This window comes from Aquila chrysaetos, chromosome 1 (assembly GCF_900496995.4).
Source record: "Aquila chrysaetos chrysaetos chromosome 1, bAquChr1.4, whole genome shotgun sequence".
Lineage (NCBI taxonomy): Eukaryota > Metazoa > Chordata > Aves > Accipitriformes > Accipitridae > Aquila > Aquila chrysaetos.
In genome coordinates this window covers 68,700,861-68,723,714 of record NC_044004.1, presented here as the reverse complement: position 1 = coordinate 68,723,714, position 22,854 = coordinate 68,700,861, and the positions used below count along the sequence as shown (strand labels likewise).

General features: G+C 38.4%; 1 protein-coding gene across 4 annotated transcripts in view; it reads right to left on the bottom strand.

Moving 5' to 3' along the window:
* Positions 1-22,854, bottom strand: part of SLC10A7 (solute carrier family 10 member 7) — a 157,368-nt gene that overhangs the window by 52,210 nt on the left and 82,304 nt on the right. For 3 of the 4 annotated variants that reach the window (XM_041124991.1, XM_030019327.2, XM_041125006.1), the window contains one exon: positions 638-673. The exons of the other annotated variant lie outside the window; for it this stretch is intronic. In XM_041124991.1, coding sequence (XP_040980925.1) covers positions 638-673 — 36 coding nt within the window. The remainder of the gene's footprint in view (positions 1-637; positions 674-22,854) is intronic. 4 annotated transcript variants of the gene reach the window in all.

The window sequence follows — 22,854 nt, the reverse complement described above, 5'->3', positions numbered from 1 at the left end:
ATCAGGAAGATAAAACTTGCTCTTCGCCCTTTTCTTCTACCACGAACTGTAAGGAACCAAGGCCCTGACTGAAGGCTAACGATTGAAAAAGAAATCTTGAACTAACAAGAACGAAGAGCATCACATGTAGCGATACACAGGGGCTCCAGTAATTTGTCTTGCTGCTGCTGCTGCTATCTCACTAACCTCTACCACAAAAATACCCATGGGCTTAGTTGCCCAAGAGCAAGGCTGTGTTTATCTGAACAGTGCTCTCCCAATTGGCCTGACATCCATTCTGGATCAGTACGATCTTGTCCAGCTCTTGCATGTGAAAGCTCTCCAAGAGATCTCCTGAGTGATCATCTTACTTGGCAAGTGTTTGTATTTTATCCAGCCTGACTAATAGCATATGGTTTTATAATTCTGCAAGAACAACAGGTTTTGGTCCTCTTAGAATGAAGTGCAGGTAGTGTTTGCATTCATTGCAACACACTTTGATGCCCTTTCTGGGAGGCAGCTTATTTCAAATACTGACCAGAAAAATCTTCCTCATTATTTAAGCATTGTTAAATCACCCAAATTCATATCTTAAATACACTGTCCAACAGGTGCAAGATTACCAAGTAAAAAGAGATCTTAAGATCAAGATACTTACAAAAAGCAGAAGCAGAAGTGGAGTTATAACAATGCCCTGGAAGAAACAAACAAAGAAACAAAAAAGTCTGTTAGTCAGGGAAGCAGAATAGTCTTTCCTTACTTGTACCTTAGTGCACAGAAATAGAAAAACATCATTCAACGTCATAGAAATTAAATAACAAGAAGTTCAACTTTGCTCTTCACTGCGTACGTTCTTTAACATCTGTACACTGATCATTTTATAAACTATACTCAGTACAAAGTATCTTTTTTTACCTCTAGCTTTCCCCATTTTGCACCTAAGCCCCTCTATTCTAAAAGATCCGATATACAGAAATATAGATCATTTATTTTAAAAAACATATTAAAGCTCTCCTCTCACTGTGCTGTATCTTAACTTCACTAAGCTGCTCCTCCTTAGGGGGAGACTTGTGATCAAGTCCCATGCTACCCAGTCCCAGGTCCTCTTCTGCGCAAAAGCCACATCAACCGTGATGAATTAGGTGTCGTGACTGTGTAATGTAAACTGATATTCCCGAAGGAAATGAGCTGAGATCTCAAAACTCATTTCACTTGATTAGACTTTGCGTCTCACTGGTAGAAGGCAAGTCTTTCATCTAATTTAATCACACAGGACCACCTCAGCTTTCCACATCCCCCAGGCAGACGCAAGCAAAAAGATTTGTTGCCATCACTGACAAGGAACAGGTTTAAAGCTGATGATTGGACAAAACAGAGGATTTTAAGTTTCATGAGAGCAAATCTTAAAATGAGTTGTTTGGGTTGGGAGTTAACATGACATGCATCAGTTTCATAGCTGCAAATAGCAATTCCCCATCATCCTTCCATCTGACTTCAATATTTTATTATTGCTCAATAAAATGATTCTATCATTTAATGCATGCTAACTCACAAAGCTTGCTCACAACTTCTCTAAGCCAAGACTATTCTTCATTCAGATATGTCTCAAGAATAACTAGTCTTTCAGCTACTCACAAACTTTACTGTTTAAAGGACACAAGTCTAAAACTTGCTCACGTCCATCTAAAAGGATGCTTATTTTCTGTTTGTTTTTATTTCCAAGTGAAAAACAATCAAATAAAAAAAGCTGTTGTCCTCTGCTTTTCATTTAACCTTGAGCAACACAGCTTTACTTCAATCTTTTGGAAGCTAATATAAAGAAAAACCTTATACGACTAGTTTTGCATTTGCTTTCTGGGTCCACAAAAAGTCAGACAGCCCATTAGGCACAGAGAGTTCCTATTGTGCTCTTAAAACAAAATGCAACAAGTAAACACCACAAATGATAGCAGACAAGGATTGAGGAGGCAACAGTTAAGCTGTGCGACTTGAAGGCTCTGCAGAATTTCAAAACATATTTTGAAATAAATAATACATGCCATATCTGACTGCCCCACAGCCTAGCTATCAATAATAATTTATCTTTTTGCAAATGTCACAACTGAGATAGATCATAAAAGAGTAGAAAGAGAAGAAGTAGAAGCAGTAAGAATTGCTTCAGGAAGTCACTCACTGTTTACAGGGAGGCCCAGACCAAAATGCAGGTAACAGTTATGAAGAAATATAGGTGTTCAAGTATACCAGCTGTAGAGGAAGAACCAAAAGTTGAAGAAGGGAGGAGGCGCCAAGAGCTGAACTGACACTTCCATACAGTAGCATCTATGATGCTTAGAACGGAGAACTGACAGTAAGATCTGTATAACACAGATGCAACACAGTCACTTCATCACAACAACCAAACTCCAGCTTTTATGAACTAGTACTAAGAATATGTGAGCCTGACCTTCCCCTTCTTCCCCTTTCCCCATTGACAACTACACTGCACAGCTCAAATATTACCAAGTGCTTGAGTATTTCCTAAGTATTATGTAATTTTGGGGTGGCAGAACACCACTGCAACAGGGTTCCACCTTCAGACCTTCACATGAGCGAAGAGGAGCATGGATGGAGTGGGAAGTGATACGCCAAAAACATACTATACTCCAAATGAGCATTGAGTGTAGGCAGAAGAGAGCACACTGTCAGCTGGTGAGTACAGCCAGCTCTCCTCTAAATTTGAAGGAACTCATTGATTCAGCACCATTAGTCATCTCTTACACGCTTCATGTCTCAGTATATTTCATAGAGCTTTTATACACTACAAAAAAAATGCAAAGGTAAAAAAACCAAACCAAAACAATCTTCCCCTTTAAATAAAGATGGTGCCCTTCCTCTTTAGGATGGGACCTGTGACTTGGTATATATTTGCTTTAGAAGCTTGGTGATATTAACAATATGGGCAACAGCCACTGCTAATTCAAAGCATATGTCACAAAAGGAAACATTACCTCTGTGACAGTAACACTTCTTCACAATTCTTTAAGCGGAGAGGAAAAGAATCCTAGTATACATCATAAATAGATTCCTGATTGAGCTTGTTGAAAATCCAGCATTCAAAAGGTCAATTCTAGCAATTCTTTACAAAATTTTGCTATTAAACCTGGTGATCTTAATAATCACAGAAGCAAGTTTCCTGTTGCCTCACCACAGAAAGGATTTACAAGGTTGAAGTTTCCCATTTGCAACACACTCAATTCCTTGGGAAGCTAAACAATTACCTGACAGAACAGACAAGTTCATATTAAAAAATAGATGCTGTTGATGAATCAGAGTAATCTGATGTTAATGTTTTATTTTGATAAGGAACGCTGGTTTGAAAAACCACAGGAATTACATTAAAACCAAAGGGTTTTTTTCAGTCATTAGTGTTGTGGTGACTGTGACGGCTTACAGGTGCAAGCAAGGTGAGATTTGTTAGGGGAGGGAACCTTTGTTACCGGACCAACTGATGCAGTTGGTAAAGAACAAACTTTGGACACATAAAGCCCATTTATATGTTACCTGAAGACACTGATGTGCTTTTATGTGCAAAAGCCCTTCTCTTCAGGTTTCTGTTCCAGATTTGAAGAAGGGTTTACATGACTACAGTATATCTGTCTAACAAAAGGTATTACCTTTCCCTGCACACACTGCCTTGCTTCAACACGTTACCTCTTCATTAGAAACGTGCTCCTCAATATGCTCATAAGCATTATGTGATGTGCCTCAATTCATACCCACTAAAGAATAACATATAGAGCACATTAAGTCTAAAGCCTAGTGATAGAAAATACAGATGACAATTTAGGTTTTGAAGGTAAAACCAAAATCTGGTTCATTTGGAATAAAGAAAAGGTAGAAGAAAACAATTAACTTTACACGGTCCAGCTCACGCACTACCAGAGGCTTCACAAAGACAAGCATATTCTGACACCGGCAGCGTGGCTGCTTTCTAAGACTACAAAGGCTGAAAAGCACAAAGGAAGCTAAAAATTAAAATAAAGACTATCGTTTGTAAGTCCATTGGACACTCACACCATCAGAGAGCAAAAAGTAACTAAATTTGACTATGCTTTTCCCTGCCTTGCTTCCCAGGCAAGTGCTGTCAAACACATAGTGTATGGAGATAAACAGATTGTAGATTAGCACTTCCAGCAGAAGCTGAGCATCTGCCCTTGAGAATGCAAGGTCATTACACAGTTTTAGCATCTTCAAAGTTCGGGTGGAGTGTTAAGCTTTCTGACTGCTGCCCACAATGGAGTCAAAGTTGTAAAGTGACTGCTGTTTGCTATCAGCAGAAAAACTTTCAAGAAATCCATTTACACCTCTGATGTGAAAGACTGACTGAATATATTTCAATTATTTTAGTGGAAAGGGTAGAAAAATCTCAGCCTGACCTGAGACACTGATACAACATAGGAGCCTCAATAGTCAGATACCTGTAAACACATTTCTTTTAACAGTAAAGGTCATGAAACATGTCTTAATTAAGAAGAGTTTAAATATAGGTTTCTGTGTGCGAGTATGTGCGTAAACATACACTTTAACAGCAAGGACATACTTGGAGATCCATTTAATTGTTATTTGCCTTGTATAGATAAAGATGTTAAGAGGTCGTCTATAGGTTTCATCCAGTACAGCATTGCTGTAGAGCAGATATTAAAAGGTGATTATTCTCCGAAAGAATATGTAGAATCAATACATGTAATTGGCTGCCAAATCGGACAGCAAAAGGAAGTAACATAATGGATTTGAAACTATGATGGCAAATCATTAAGAAAGAAATTATGCAAATAGTAAGAGGAAGGTGGGCACAGATCCAGAGGGACACATGGTAGAAGACAAGTAAGGATTATTGTAATGAGGCATGAAATACATGTGAACTTTCCTTCCTTTCCCTTACCCACAAATTTCCCATGCAATTTTTCTTCATTCTTACAGGTCATCAGTATGACATGCATGTGGCAATTACTAGTGAAGAAAACCTTAACCAAAGTTGCATCTGATTTGTCTTAAGAAGTAGGGCTAGAAAGAAAAAAAAAAAAAAAAAAGGGTTGTGTAATCAAGGTTCTGAACAAATTTGCATTTTCTGAAATCAATTATCTACTCATGCTTACAGCTACAGATCTTCTTGAATGCTTCATCAGAGCAGGACACAAAAGGAGCAAAAGTGTAAGCAGCGTAATGTTATAAATTGAGTAAAGGTTAGTAAAATGTCAACTGGGCAACATTTCCATTCCTACTGATAGGGTAAGGTGCGAGAAAAATGGCTATGAACTCTGGGTAATTTAATGAGAAAACAAGCACGAATGAGGACTGAAACTCAATCTTCATCTGTGTACAGCAGTATTTCTCATGCGGTTTTATTTCAAGAGTCACTGGCACTTTTTGGAAAAGAAAGGGCAAACAAAAAGACCCAGCCGCACCCCCCCCCCCCCCAACCCAAAACTGTGTGGTTTTTCTGATTACAACACGAGAGATAGACTTTACCTTGAAACACTTATTATTTCTATTTCTTCCTACATCTTTTGTTTCCTTGCTTTTGTGCTTGGAAGTGTGTTTTTAAAAAAAAAAAAAAATTTCCCTTTTATTTTGTTTTCGACAAATTTGCAGACAACTTTATAGTTTTTTACATTTCAAAAAGAGAACCCTGCCTCTGGAAAAGTACTTCTAGGTCTGAATTAGGTATGTTTGTGAGCAATAGACAGCTAGTACCAAAGTTCTGACAGAATACAGATAAACAGATGTTCTCAAAAAATCTGGTATCATCACAAAGGAAAAAAAGTGGGCTCTCCTAAAGCTCAAAAATCTTACTGTTCAGTGTTTTCAAGAACACGATAGAGATTGTAAAGACCACGACAGCGCTCAAAGCCAACTCTCAGTCCATTCAAATGAAGGAGTATAAGACTTCCCCCTGCCCTCAGCCCCCAGACTGGTCACAGCTCCACAATTCCACATTGCGACATGACACCTGTGTAAAACGTTGCTTATTACCTGCAATACCACATTATGCATCCTCTTGAATAAAATGATTTAAGGTATAGTCCCATGCCAAACTGCCTTGCAGTAATCTTAATTTTAGACATCATATAAAGAATGACTCCTACTGCTGAAACAGGGCTTTCACATACCTGGATAACCAGTCAAAATCCTCAGAAATTAGTTATGCATTAGTATTTGGATCAAGTGGCTGCAGGAGCCTATTTGAGACAACCTTTTTCTGGGTTCTTTAAACAGTTTTTAATATTTGTGTAAGCATGGACATACAAACTATGCTGTTCATTTGTTCCTACTTAAAGATGACATTGGAGATGACAAATTTTTGTTGAATGAAATGTTGAAATAGATTTTCACAATAAAACATATGTTTTCCCCCCTTTCAAACTTCATGTCCATGTAAATGATGTAAATGCTTGGGTTTATCTCTTGCGATCTCAGAGATTAAGTTAGAACTGCACTTTCTGGTGTGCTTGTAATTTCAGTCATTGCCCCATGACGCAACTTCAGTGTCCCTGTGTTGCTCCCCCATGGACATCACAGAAGCTCCTGACGCCAAATAATCACTTGCCTTTTGTTTTCCAATTTAATTATTTTCAAAATCATTTCAGGTGCAAAATACAGGCCTTTAGAAGTCTCCTACCATATATTGCTTTTCTGTCAGCTACTCCAGTGATATTGCTGCTTCTGAGAAGGCTAATACAACTGTAGGACTTCAAAATAAAATATGTAATTTAGCTCTGTATTGTCCTGTTTTATATCAAATGACTGATCTGAATGCTAGGAAGAACAAAGGCTTATGAATTGATGCTTTTTAGGATGCTAAATACACCCATCCTCCCCATAATAAATAATAGGAAAAATCTGAAAAGATATTGAAAAGAGCATGAAGTTAAATTCACACATTTTTGTTAAATTCATAAACACTTTACAACACCGAGGCAATGAACTACAATACAAAATTGAAAATACAATTCTACATAACCCCAATTCAACTATAATTATAAACAAGTACCACAACAATAGCTACAACTTATCCAATTAGGCCAATAACAACAAAACTGTAAAATTAGAAGCACTGTGTCAAAACGTCTTTTGTTTTATCAGAGGGGACAAAATAAACCAGATTTCATATCAACTATGAGATTATGCATAGTACTTCGTGAATTGTTCCAGACATTGTACCATCTTTGCTCTGTTGTGTCAACCTAGTGGCCTCTACTGTGGGAAAGGAAATAAAATAATAAAAAAAATAAATTAAAAAGCATACTAGGATCAGGTAATAGTAGAAATCAAAAGCATTTCCACTATTTAGTAATAATTACTAATTGCAGATGTTCCCCTCACACACATTTTAAACAAGTATGAAATCGAAATGGAATCAGAAGGAATGCAAGCAGCCAGAATTTGGTTCTTCCAACACAACAGAACCTAGAAACTAAGAAAACGATCTGAACTACTGGCCATAACACTACTGCACTTGTCACAGACTGAGTGTAAAGAATAAAACCAAAGGGAGAAAGCGATTTTTTCAGTAAGGTTGAGGCATGAGGTTCCAGTATCAAATTGAGAGTTAAGCCAAGAGTATGAAAACAGCATTTCAGAAAGGTAAAACTCCATACAAGCCTAGTTTGCCTGGCTTCCCAGCAGAGGGCATCTTCAACACATTAGAAATTTTCTTCTTACACAGCAACAGAATAGTTCAGCACACAGTAGTAAGGACCCTGCAGTTTTAAAGCAACTATAAAAACTTCTCGGGTCTTCCCAGGTGATACTGGAATAGTATCTGGAATAATGCAGAAAATACAACAAAAGTCTGAATCAGAGTTGGAAACGAGTGCTTCCATCAAATATCCTGAAACCTCCTAACCTATATTAGCAATATTTTAAGAATAACTAAATGAAATTCAGTTAGATGGGAGCTGTCTGGCAGAGTGTGGAAGAGCTCTCTACAATAGGTGGGGGGGTGCTGCTGGGGAAACTGCTTCTGGCCATGTTTCCTGAGTGCTGCAGCCTCCTGTTACTGCAGCAGCTCTGCAGTGCTGTGTGTGACCAAAGGAGATTTTGGTGGGCCTTTGCTCAGGTGTCTGGAATGGGTCAAGCCATATTCCCCACTCAAACTTGTAACACCTTCCTGCAACTTTTTGTTGTGCCACTCTCTCGTGCAACAAGTTCAAGTCAGCTGTCTTGTTAACACCTTCAGCGCATTCAATGATACCGCTGAGCCTGTAGCTCCAACTGTTTCCCATTTCCTCTTCGGTTGCTTTTGCTGACCATCATTCCTGGCCTCAAGATTTTCTTCCTCTCCTTTACGCCCCACCTCAATGAGAATCTTTTAAAACTTCCTCATATGCACGATACTTTTCCTAATTCCAGCTCATTAACCATTGTCTGTTGCTATTCAAATTTATTTCTCATGCGGTGTCAGCAGAGAACAAGATCACTGTAATTCTGTATGTCAGCATAGGAACTGAATTTATACACTGCCATTAGGTGGGCCTTCCCTAGAGGAGGCATTAAAGGGAGAAAGGAACTTCTCAATCATCCACACCCATGCGTTTTTCAGAGCGATCCCCTTGTCTTTGCAAAAATCACTTTGAGACAATCCTGTAATTTCTACAATGCAGGCAGGTTCCCACACCGTACAGCGTGACCTCAGTGAGACTGAGGAGGAAGGATGCACAGCTTGTAGGATTAGGGTGTCTGCAGGTGTAAGCATGGCCCTTTCTTGATAAAGAGTTTAATATAAGGATATAATAAACTTACAGTTACATGCTTCGGGGTGTGTGTTAAGTGCAAGGTATGTCAGTGCAGTGTTAAGGATGCTTGACAATTTCTCCTTTGTTTTGTATGTAGAAAACAGAAATGCAGTAACATACATATTTTAGAAGAAAAGTTATTTTTCCATCTAATTTTTAAGTCTGTTTTCTTGCAGAAGAAAGTTACAAAGGATTTAAATTTCTCCTGGATTTGGATTTGTGTCAAGTAACCAGAAAATCCTAATTTTAATTACTAAGATGACATTACTATTACTAGCAAAACGTGCCAGCCTCAGCACCTCTGCTATCACAAAACCATTTGGCAGTGTGAAAGGATGGGCACACTAGATGGTGCTGTGGGACCTTCCAGGGAAAAGAACCTCCTTCTAAAACAGAAGTTGTTGGACTGTTAAATTAGCCACATAGTTGATTCCGTATTTTGAAACACATTAAAGAGTACCGAGTCACAACAAGAGAAACCAGAACCACAGAAATGGAAGGAATATGCTAAGCAAACATTCTGCTTTGACTGACACTGCTTTTTGGAATAGCTAAGTGCCCCTCTTTGACTGGAATGGTTTCTCATCTCTCCTTCCCAAAACACGAGAAAGCAGTTTTTATGCTTTACACCAGTCTTACTTTAAAGGACTCTACATGTAAAACAGAATTGAAACAGTGATGTCCGAAGTCAGAGATCCAACAGAGCAAGGTCTCTACAAGCCTATTCTGTCCTTCCTTGTGAGCTGGACCTAATCACCCTCTAGCACTCAGTATTTTATTCTGTTAAACGTTTTAAACAATATTTTAACACAATAACCTTTAAATAAACTAAACTGTGAATTAACTTTTCCTGCCATGATTATCAGTTGCGTGAAAGAAAACAGAAGCGTAAGGGAAAAATTACAGAAAACTAAGACAAAAGCTGTAACAAATACTACAGAAATGAGCAGTTATAAGCAGTTATCAAAATTGATTCTACTTATTACTTTCTATAGCTTTCCTTGTAACTGAAAGCTATTTAAGTAGAACAGTTTCTGTATAAATACACCATCAATATATGAACCAAAGCGCATTTCATTTTGTTAACATAAATGCTGTGTTTAAATAAACTGCCATCTCCCTCATTTTTCTTCAAGCCAAGAACCTCAAACGGTGCAAGTATGAAACACAGTAGAACCCCTCTTTAACACAGGGAAGAAAATAAAAACTTTATATAATGGGCAGGAGTGTTGTACCAATAAAAACCTGTAAGAATTAATTATGAATCAGTAGTAGAAAAACACTTTCTTAGCATTGCAAAGGTCTCTTGGTGACCTACTATTCAGAAATACTGCTTATATCACTGAAGTGCTGGCATAATTCTCATATTCACCCAAAATGTGGGTTTGGTCGGTGGTATCCATGAAATGAGATACCACTCCCCCCGCACCCCCCAAATCAAACCAACAGCATAGTTTGTCTATAATTATTGTTATAGATAAATTAGACAGCTTACATTGGTTTCGTCAGGAAAAGGTCTCATCAGCCAAGGTGCTAACTAGACTCTGTAAGGTGAGAAATGCCCTCCAAATCCCCCCGGGGTAAATGATGCTCAGGACCCTTCAGGATCATTTCTAACTCTGCTGGGAAGTTAAACTATTAATAAATTAGTTTGAGAGTGAGCTCACTCAGACATTCTCTTTTTCCTTTAGTCTAAGTGCCCTGACTTGTTTTACTAAAATGAATCACAAAGCTCATTCAATCTGTTTCCACTATTATTCCCAGATACAATTTCCTCTCAGAATTGAGTATTTCAAAGGCCAAACCCAACCAAAATGCACACATGCATGTGTGTGTGCGCACGCGTATACACAAACCCCCCCAAAACCCAGCCCCCAATATGGTAATCTATATTGCTTGTGTTCTGTGCTGCCTGCCTGGCCCCAAGTCATCAATAATGAATAGAAATGTACAGCTACAGCAGTAGCCTGTGTCATGGGCTTGTCAGGGATTTTTGAAAAGGAACAAAAACACAGGTTTGCCATTTGATTGTGTCTTCTTTTGCAAACACAGGACAGACAAAATGAAGGGGTATTTAAAAAGGGGTAATATGATTAACCCTTTTCATACTAATTGACAGATTCTTCCACCATACAGAACGGAAAATTATTTGCTTGTAATGCAACCAGTATTCTCCTAGGCCTGGGAATTCAACAATAATGTTGATTCTGAGCACAGGGAGGGGAGGTTGCTTCTATTTTAAGATAATGAATACATACTCATGAGGAGTCAAATACCATGGTTTAAACAGAGGGAGGAAAAAAACTGTTTTGTTTTCCTAGGAATCCAGCAAGTTCAGTCTCAAATAAATTTTTTCTTGAAGAAGAAACTTAATGCATGCAAATACATACACACATAGTCAATGAAAGCAATGGCATTATTAAAAAATATGACGGCATATATGCAGATCCTAATAAATGAGTTAGACAATGTTTAAAAAAAGAGGTGGTTCTTGTATCTATTCTTTCTTTTCAGTGTTCCCAAATACAGTTCTACAGACATTAGGACTGTAGTCTTACAGGAGTGATTATCTCACATTTTACAAACAGAACACACCAGCTGGTATACTACCAATCCACCCCCCGGGGAGGGTGGGTGGCAGACTACAAAATGTCTACAGGACACACACAAACTAAACTGATTGTAAAAGCAAATCTTTCTTGCTTTCTACATCTGCATAAATTCCAGAGTAAGTCCTGCATTAAGAAAATTAATTAATAAAAACATTAACTTCCATAGTAACTTCTGTAGCAAATGAGTAGATAGTCTCCACTTTGGAAGATGTAACTGAAGATGCAGCCTTGTCTTCAAAAAGCCTGGAACTAGATAATTTGTATTAGAAATGAAAGTATATAAGCACCTACTTTCAACTGGGCATTAAAAGCAAGACGTCTCAATTCGAATTAGGTTGCCAGGCCATCTTTTCTAGAAGCCAGCAGCAAATAAAAGCACACGGTTTAAACACAACTGAGGAAAATCTTCACAAAGCAGCAATCGGTAATACGATTTAAAGCAGCCTACTCTGTGTTCTGACCTAGTGTTATCTTGCGATAACTGTTTTTAATGGTTAGAATGGGATATTATAGTATTCAGCTGAACAGAACTGTGCATAAATCGCTGAACGTTCATGGGTTGAATATGTTATTAATGACTGTGAATAAGGAAAAAGGACCATAAACCACCTTTCTGTGGCAGATAATAAAATAACTGCCTCAAAAATTACAAGTACACACTATAGCAAACTAAGGTTAAAAAAACCCAAACGATAGAAATGTGATTCTGTTTAAATTAACTGATCAAATTAAGGTCATTTACTTACAAAAGAAACTTTTTTATGTTTAAAGAGTTACCAAATTATTTATAGCAGAAGTTTCTCAATTCTAACTCCAAATATACTTCAGCATGACTAGACTGATTATTATTCATTTTACCAATTCTAAACAAACACTAAAACCTGCTTCTTTTCTCCTACTGACATTATTTTTTTGGTTTTGCAAGTGCTCAGCCACCCCTTTTTTAGCCTACTGCCCCAACACAGTGTAGAGAGCATGAAACTTCTGCATTGTTTTGGATATCCCTGCGGAGTAGACAATCTGCTTAACAGACATTTTAACGTGCTCAGTATGCACATCTGCAACAAGAAAATGCAGGGTTTTGTTCATATGTAGTAGAATGGGCCAAAACCTCTCTTCTTGTTATCAATGCCATACGAGTCTTGGAATATATTGTAAATTTTTTTTTAACCATCTGCTTCAAAGATGTTCTTTTTTTAATATGTTATTCACTAGATACAGATGTAGACCTCGCATTCAAGACAAAAGAATGGTGCATTTGTTCAATTGAATGCGATCACTCAAGTCACAGATGACCTACTAGGCCAAGGTATTGCTTATAGCAGCCTGTCCCTCAGCACAGCATCCTAAATCGCTCATTCCACCTGCTAAAGAAACTGACAACCGCTTTGAAGCATGCAGGAAACCGGTTGAATCTACAGTGCTGTCACATCAAAAGAGCTCCATCTACACTGATTTTAAGCTGGCAGGTCCGAGGAAACCTCACCTCCCTGAAACTCACCTCCACAAGTCCATACTGCCTGGCTCACATCTACCAGCTGCCCTTGCAAGGAGACAGGAGTGCTGCCTAGGAAGGCTCTCAGGCTGCCCAGCATCGCCCACATCACCCGAGCACAGCGAGAGGCAGGGTACTGCCGAGAGCTTGAGCGTGGCAACAAGCACCGAAGCCCATGTCCGCTCCAGTGAGCTTTTGTGGAGCGTCCTCTGACAAAGATGGCACATCACCGTTTACCTGGGAACGGTAACGTCAGCGCACTCCAGGCGTGCTGGAGCAGGTAAGTTGTAGAAAGGTAAAAACCCAGGCAGAGGCAGCCCAAAGAACTGGTTAAAAAAAAAAAAAAAAAGGGGGGGGGGGGGGGGGGAGAAAGAAAAGGTGGGGGGGGGCAAACAAAACTTGGCTTTGTACTTCAATTTCCTGTACAGGTTATGCTGCTCAAACTTGCTGTCAGAAGGAGCCTGCTTTTCCCCTGTCTGATATGAATACTGGTTTTGCATTTAAATCATCTGCCCTGAAATGTGGATCTTTGATTCAGTAACATAACAGAATATTTCCAGAGGGAGAAAATTGTTTCTGAAAACAAAACAGTCCTAGTCTAGCAGAGACTGCCTAGGCAGGAAAGGGAGCTGGCATGCGAGACTGGAACCAAATGAAGAGAAAATATTTCCCTCACAGCCCCACAAGAAAGGCTTTTTTTGATTTGAGCTCCCAAGAGCTCAGATGGCAAGACAGTATTAACTTGGAAGGTGTTACCTACTTTACAGGAGGTAAAACAAGGGAACAACTAAAAGATGTTATCCAAGATTTCTACCTTCCCTTTTTCAGGGCAAGAGTCTTCAGTCGACTCTGTCCTCAGGGAATCCCAGCTCCCTGGCTAGCTCCTTTCTGACTCCTCCTCAGGCTTTGCCCCAGCTCTCCCCAAAGAACTACTGCAAGGCTGGCAGTTCACAGTATGGGATTAGACCGTTTGTGTACTTAAATTTCCAAAGGCCCCAGTCCTCTGTATCCAGAATAATTCTCATTCTACAAGTAGAATACAGTCCTTTTAAAAGTGAAATCCCTTGTAATTACTCAGTTAAATGACATGCCACAGACATTTCACAGAACCTCATTAGCTGAAGAGACAAAACATATCCCTAAGGCCCTTACTTTTTACTGAGAATTTCTAGGACTTTCTAACCAACAAGAGATTTGCTTGTGTCTATTTTGTGTGCCTAACACTTTTCATAAACTGTTTCACCTGGCGGGTGGCAGACAGGACTTCTGTGGAGAAGTTGTACAATAAGTAAATCACCTGCTATCTCTATCCTGAACATGGGAATTGCGGAGAGAGCAGCAAGATTTAACCCACCCTAAGATTAACAACTGACCTGATTTTCAACGCAGTTTTCAGGTGCACTGTTTGCCTCATTGATGTAACAAAATCAAGATATGCAACCTAATAATCAGCATTACACATCATTGCAACCTACCAGCTGTAACCATTTTGAAAATTACAAAAAACAACCCATCATCCAACTCAATACTAGCTGTTAATAACTAATAATTACCCATTACAGGGCAGTTTTAATACCCATAACATGCCAGGGGTAAATAGCCTCAGCTTGGTGTTAAATACAGATTCTACTCACATTCTGCAAGTGATACTTTACACGTGAGAAATAAAACAGCTCCTGGCTGCCTAGGTCCGAAAAGTATGTTTCATCAGAGAAGGGATCCTTACTCACCAGTTTACTCACTACCAGTTTATTATCAGCTCTTTTCGTTCTAAGTGTAATTTCTATGTGAAAAAGACTCAATTTCCTACTTTTTTTCCTGAAGTTTTGCTGCATATTCTCTCACAGGCAATAGTGTAAAAAATTAACTGTTCTGGTTATTTACAATTACACATAACTGTTTCTTTTACCTATAAAGCACTTACAGGCAATGCAAATAACCTGCACATAATGCATGTTAGTGTAACACTGCAGTGGGCAAATCAAGGCCCTATTATTAAAAGGCAACAATGCCATCATCCCTCTCATTTCTGGGTCAGACACAAAGGACATCAGCCTAGCTCATACACAGAGCAGAAATAACCATCCTGTAGGCTAAATGTAACAACTTGGGATGGTCATTCCCAATATTAGTGCTGTAAATGAGCTGCAAGCTATCTAAAGACTTTAAAAGTGGTTTTTTAACCACACTGTTTTACTGAGAAGGTACACGAACTAAAGAGTTCCAGGATCAGTTTGCCAGATCCCTACTACAACTTTACACACACACACAAAAAAAAAAAAAAAAAAAAAAAAAAAAAAGAGTGATCTAAAACTGCTGGGTTATTTTTTAATATATCTTATGTAAGAGTTTTTTAAAATGTAAATATTATATTTAAATTAGCATTTCTGGTTTGCCTACAATCAAAAGCCTCCAACATCAACAAATCATGACAACAAGGTGGCCTAGCAACCTAGACAGACAGACACAGGAAGTTCAGTCAGTCAGTAATAAAAAGCTTTGGCTGTCTGGCTTCAGGGAGAAGAAAATTGCTTGGATGATCACTTCAGTACTCTACTAGGTGATGCACTATTTTATTCTTTCTGATAGCTGCAGTTTAAAAGAACTCAAAACAGGAAAATGTACATGTAAAGGCTGAGCAAAGATGTGGACTGAAGCTTTATGTTGTTTGGTTTCAGATTCACACTTTTGATAGAGCCTAGGGAGCCAGAGAGAGAAGAAAGGAAACCGTCCCCAAGCGCCTGACAGTAGCAAAAGTGAAAACAGCTGCTTAAGTTGCAAGCTACCTGTAGAGTGGGTCCAGGAGCAAGAGGCTCTGCTGCGGGGGGGGACACAGCCTTTGCAATGTTAGCGTGTCATTGCAGTGTACTTGCCAGCAAAACAAAACATATTTATCAAGTCACAGTCACAATTAAATTTCTCATCATGATTCACCACGATACAAGAAAATGCACTGAACTCACCAGCAACTCTGTGGTACGTTTACATTGCTGCTCATTGTGGACCCAAGCCTGAAGGTGCTGAGCATTTACAGCTCCTCCCAGAAAATGAAGGCATTCTGCACCTTGCAGAAAGGTTTGTTTTAAAAAAGAGGTGGTGTCACAGCTGAAGATTGTTTCTCCATCCTTCTTCACTCTAACCGTATCTAGGCAGTTACAGTGCTACACTCTATGCTACTGAGAAGCTTTAAATTCTTCTGTCAACGTGATTGGCTTTTCTCCTCCCCAGCCTTCTCTAGGCTCTTTCCTTTCTGTTCCTCTTCTCTTTCTTTTTATCCCCTCCTCAAATCTTTTCCAAAAAGTTTAAAAGTATAATCCTCCAAAGAGCTGACTTCCAAGCATACCTAACATTTAAGCCTATACCCAGCAGGAACTCTGAGGCTCTCTGCATTTTCTTGTCATAGATATGTTTTTTGAAGAACTCTTACTCAATGATGAAACCAAGAAACGCCTTCTAACTTCATTACTAGTATCAACATTGAAAAAACTCCAAACATTAGCTTGTCTTCAGTCCCTCACTGACTACTCACTCAGACCCTGAGCTGCAATGACAATTGGCAAATAAATCAGATTTGGTCATCTATCCAGCAAGCACAGAGCATCAAGATGAACATTTCCAGATTTGACAAGTAATTGCTGTATTAAATACAGTACATGTACATTTCTCAGAAGTTGATGGCCCATCCGTGGAATACTTATTACTAGCAGCAATAACCATTCTGGATAAGCGACTATTCTCTTCCAAGGATAATAGCATCTGCTTACATAAAGGGATATTTTTGGCACATTCACAAGGTCTTCTTTCTTCTGCCCTGCTGTCAGAACTCTAATCAGGTATGCATAGCACCTACAGTGCTCCTGCATACTCCAGGTAATTAGCCTTTCCACTAATCAGAGAGCATCTCTCATCACTGCAAATGTACAGTACGCTGCTTGTGCCTTAACCCTCAGGTTTCCTTTGCTCATTTCTTAAAGAATTGACTGAACGCTGGTTACCTTGAACTACTCTTTCAATGCACACCATTTAGAGCTTTCCAAATAAAATCATTTCTGAGCATTTTGCTGGGAGCTGAATTTAAAGACATGAATTATCGATGTTTCAGCTAAAATTTATCCCTGATCTTTCCCTTCTCTTCTAATAGTTAAGAAAATAAAAGCTCACAATGTGTTTCCTTGTGACCATCTTCACATGCCTCTCTGCTTGAAAAATTGATCACCTTAGATAAAAACTAATTTACACCTGTGATTTATTAAGACAAGAAACTCGTGTTTAAAGGGGAAAAGGCTGCAGTAAGTGTCTATGCTCTGACAAATGGCAAAAAATACAGCTGATTTAACAAATGAGTGCTCAATCAATGATGCACTGAGGCACATGACAAAGGGAAGTCAAAATCCATTACATTCAAGAACCCCCTTTAAATTCCACTTCAGTGCACTGACCCTGTTGCTCAATGCTAAAGACTTTACAAGGTTTTCGGAAACATTTAGAAGAGCTTTTGTTTTGGCATTCACTCAGCTGCACCTCACAATTAACACTGCCAGACTCCTTTCTAATCAATTATTTATTAAGATTACTAGCATACCTTTTGAGCGCCTTAACTTCACATCAGAAGTGTGCGAGGGATGACACATGCATGTGTACTTTACAGAATAAAAGGCAGACTCTAAGCAGGTTTTAACGCTAAATGAGAACAAGGCTAAAAGAAGCGAAATCAACACTTTTAGTCAAAGTTGAGCTTCAGGCGAGCTGCAGGCAGTGCACAGCATGAGAGAATTTGGCTCCAGAAAGTGCCCATGTGTTGACAGCTGAATAAGAGTTTGAAGGCTTAATAGTAAGAAATGTTCCATCAATGATAATGTTACACATTACTTACTCAGTTAACTACTCATCTTCTGCAGCCCTGACAGCTAATGATGCAAACCCCATTCGATAGAAGTTTTACCATTCGCTATACAAACCTGTTTATTGCAGTTACCATGGCTAATATTTTTTCCAGTCAAAGAAAAAGAGGGAAATAATTTTCAGGAAATAACTATGAAACATGACTGTGTGGAGAAATTAAGAATGCAGAAAAACCCAAAAAGCTGCTCAAACTATAGAAAAAAATACAAATTAATTTGAGCCTATTTCTACAAATCTAATAATATATGTACAAGATAAATTATTATCAATTTATTTTATGGTAGAACCTACTCTATTAAACACTGTGTTGGCAGCAAAGGATATTTGACCCCTTAACATTAAGACATCTAACTTAAACATACAGGTTAGGAGGGCTTTGTATTTAAACTCCATCAGAAATCTTACTTGGCCACTGAAGTCAGATGGTGTAAATGCTTCTCCCCACAGTGTACCGAAGACCCCTACTATCATAGAATCGTTCAGGTTGGAAAAGACCTTTAAGACCTTCAAGATCATCGAGTCCAACCGTAAAGTTGAAGTTATAAAGTTTTCAGTCCTAGTTTGTATCCACCTGTTTTACCTGGGTCAGAACAAACAGCCAACTAGGGCACTAGGCAAGATGAGCCTACCTAGTGTAACACATTCAGGGCGTGCAGAAGCACTGATTCTGCAAGACCTAGGTACAGAGTTGGCTAGGGGGTTTTGTGTTCAGCTGCGTCCCAGCTACCATTATGCAATGTACATCCATGCATAGATCTTCAGACAAATATGGCCTAATTGCCTAGCATTTATGCATTTTCTAAACATCACAGCATGAGCAAAGTCTAAAGAAAACAATAAAAGAAAAGAAAGAATAAAATTACCAAAGACAATCAAAGGGTAGAGCCATTAACTGTTCAAGTGCCTACAGTGCTACCAGAGTAGAAATGAGTTTCCTGAATCTGAAGTTGTATTCGATAAAATCTCATAATCTCTCTAAATGTGAGCAAGTCTGTAGCTGTCAAATAACGTCAGTAAAATGACAATAGTGCCTAATATTCCTCTATTCTGCATGCCCACAGCTGCTGCCATCTTGACTGAGAACATCACCTCTGTATTCAGTTTCTACACATAGTGATGAGCACTTGTCTCAACAGGTCATTTACCAAAGGATGGATATCATGTTCTGGTACTTGTTTTTACATTATAGAACCAATAAAAAAAAATAATTCATCAGCAGTTGGAAGCAAGAAAAGTTTACTTTGAAAAGTTTTACCTACTGTGACTTTGCAGAGCATACAGAAAGCTACTAGTGCATACTTAAAATGACAACTGTATTTCTGAACTAATATTCACTATGTCACATGCTGTAAACATCTGCAAAAATTCTCAGTGTATCAAGAAGTATGCTTCAAATCTTGACAGCAAAAGAACTTAACTGTTATCGGACCAGCATTACTGTCCCCAAGCCAACAACAAAGAGATTGAAATTATCCTTGGAAAAACCAACACTTTACAGAATTATTTAACTGTTCAGTTCATTTTGAATGTACTTCAGAAATAGAGGTAAACAATTAAAAGACAAATCCAGCCCTGGAATTACTATTCGGGGCTCTTACTGGTGTCAGTAGGCACCATTCATATATAGCTACAGGCAAATGAAAATTATGTTTCACTGTTGTGACGTTCCAGCTTTACACCACCGTAAATACACTGATTCCAATGGATTTACAATAGGTTTGAATTAGAATCATGGAGTGCTGAAGTTAGCCCTGTCACCAACTATACCAGTCTACCAGTTATGAATTCACCATGGTTCCCATGATTGGGACTGTACACAATACCAGTTTTTAAAATGTCTCTTGTTCCTGTTAAAATTCCAGTGATTTCATAGGTTTTGGCTACTCGGAAATAATCATTTCAAGCAGAAATAAAGTATTACGGTATCTCCCAGCAAACAGACTGGTATTCCAGTTGAGGTACAATCTAAATCCTGAGAGGATTTCCTTTACTATCCTGATTTGTTCAAATGATTCAAAGGTAGCACTTAACAGTAGTATTACACTTGCACAAGTTATCTCTGCTTTTCAAAGAGAAAATAATCACAGATTTGTAGGTAAATTCCATGTTCCTTCATGAATCTTTACAGCAATACATGGCAGACTGTACAGTATTATGATCGAATATACAGCATCCTATAGGAAAAAAAAAAGAGAACAAGACAGACAAAAAATCCTCATAAAAGCATTATCAATATTCTGTTTAGCATCAGAGGCCCAAACACAAACTACAGCTCTGCAATGGAAAGCAACCAACCGACAGTCCTTTTGGACTGTTGTGTGTCATTTATTTATGCTGTAACACAGAGGTCTATTTCAATGATCAGTTTTACAAATGTTCATTGCCGAGCTCACCATCATCTGTAAAACAGATCAAATGGTACCACTAAACACGCCCTCACTCTGTTTATAACTGCGTATGTAACCCTGTCCTCAGGGTGTATATGAGAAATGTTTAAAAGAAAGCAATATGCACAGCTGATCAGACCAGCAGCTGATCAGTATTTAATCACTAAATCCAATAAGGAAACAAATGAGGCAGAGCACAGGGGTAGAAAACAAAGGTAGATGGAAAACGTTAAACGAGCCACCAATTTATGGAAGATAAAAACACTCTCAGAAACAATTTACAAAACAATTTTCTTTTTACACATTTAATAAACATTCTGTCAGAGTAAACGAAATCTCAGAAGCTGGAAGTTTAAAAAAATCAATTAAAATGAAGTCACCGGGAATGGTGGGGAATTGTTCTTGGCAGTTATTTGATATAGTATGGTTAATATTTCTAGTCAGGCAAATTAACAGTTTTGCTGCCGTAGACTTGCACTCGCACAATGCATAACCTCTGAGGGTTTGCTCTAAAATTTACAGAAATATATGCATAAATATTTTTATATAGCTACATTTTAGATGTACAGTAACAGTCATTTACTCTACAAACTTTTATACGGAGGAATTCCACACTGCTAAAACCAGCTGAAAAGAATGTCTGCATCTAAAAAAGTAACAAAATACACAATTCATTCCATGGCGTCCCATTTCACTCATAAAGAATACTCTGAAAGCTCTTCGATAAAAACCTGTTTCTCTAGCCATCTGTATCAATAGATAAGCTTTTCTTTAATACTATTCTACTGTATAATTTGTATTGTGCCACACTCATATTGATTGAAGAAAATTCAAGCAAGGCAGTGTCAGTTTCTGTTTCTATAGGGAAACCACTGAGCTGAACAGTGAGGCACGTAAGGTCAAATCAGGATTCAACTTGCTGTGTTACTACCTTAAAATTACACAGGGCTAGAGAAGAAAACAATGGTAGGCTTTACAGACACAGTATAAATACCAGGAATTAAACTTTTTCTTTTCATTATCCTATTAATGAACAACAACATAAATTAAGGTTTTTACTTTCCATACCCTTTCATGTATTAAGTCATTTAAATTTGCAAGCAAAAGCTGTATTTTCTTCATATGCTTCAAGCCAAACTTTGCTTTCTCTTCTGTGCTCTCAAGTGTGGCCACAGAATGAAGTTCAAGTTTATTTAGTTTACCAGCTTATCTCAACATTCTGCTTAGAAGAAGCTGCTGTTCCTCAGCTTCTGCAGCTCATGTTTGCATTAGACATTTACCCACCTGGACTTCAGGTGCAGGAAGGAAGAAAGTAAGCATTTTATCTTTATCACAGTGCGCTTTGCAAACACATTTCGTTTCACATCGATGGTGAAAGTACGGATAGGCAAACTGATGCAACCTTTGCCTTGTTCAGAGGAATGAAAAGGGAAAGAAACACAAGTGTTTAACACGCAGAGTTCACTTTCATTTAGGTTTGACCTGTACAAGCTGAACCGCTTATTCTCAGCTGTCATGGGTCCCTGCCTGCAGATACCAGAAAGTGGAATACTGACTACATCTAGCCTATGCGTTCAGATACCCGAGTGGGTCAGCAAGAAGTGGGAGTCTTAGTCCTACCCAGTCTTCAGAAAATAAGACTCCTCCTATGCTGAACCTTGGGCCCTTGAAGCCACAGCTCTACTGTGATGCTTGGGCATCCCTTCATCCCAGTTTTTAACCTGACTGCATACATGCTAGTTACCTACTCTTCTGGATCAAAATGCTGTGCTAATATGATACTAAGAGGTTTGCCCATATTTCCTGAACCGGGCACTGCCTATCAGTGACTCTCTTCCCTTAACCTGCAAGTATCTCGAATTACATACAAGTTTATGACACATAACTCCGAGCTAATCAACACAGGCAAACAACTGAAAAGCTTCCTTCCTCAGTGTAGTACTGTATCATACGTTTGCTTACACACATTCAGGCTTTCAAGTTCTAACATAATGTTATGGAAATTGAGCTGACAAGACAATGATACAACAAGGGAAATATATCAATAAAAACAGTTGTATTTGAACTAAAGAATGTGCAGACTAAAGAACCTTTATGTTGGCATGTGGTATTTCATGTAAGTCATCCTCTTTTTCCCCTCCACAGATCACACAAGATATTTATGCAAATCCTGTTAGCACATACATGCTGAAAATAGTGAGCACATACTGAAAGGATCATCAATGATTTTTAATAAGCACTGCACTTAATTATTTCTTTTTTTTTTTTAGTGACTGCTAGATGAAAAAAACCCAAAACTATTATCTCAGCTTGCTTATAGTGCCTCAGAAAAACTAAATGAGCATGAAACTGAAAGGCACCTCCCATCCCAACAACAGTAAGAAGAATGTTGGAAGTAATGCAATTAAAAGAGGATCCACCTATTGAAATAAAAGCATCTCTGAACTAGTTAACTTTGATTTAAAAGAGCAAAAAAATTTAGTAGAGAACAATGCACACTTGCTAACCTTTCATACCATCTTAACAGGTGGCAGTACATTTTTCTTTGATGTTTGTGGTGAAGTGAGATTCAAAGAGCCTGTTTAGTTATTCTTTGTTACATTTGTATTCCCCTCTTCTATCAATAGCTACATTAAAAAAACCCAAAAGACACCCACCCCCCCCCCCCCATTTTTAACCTTATGAGATAAACCTGTCAAACAGTG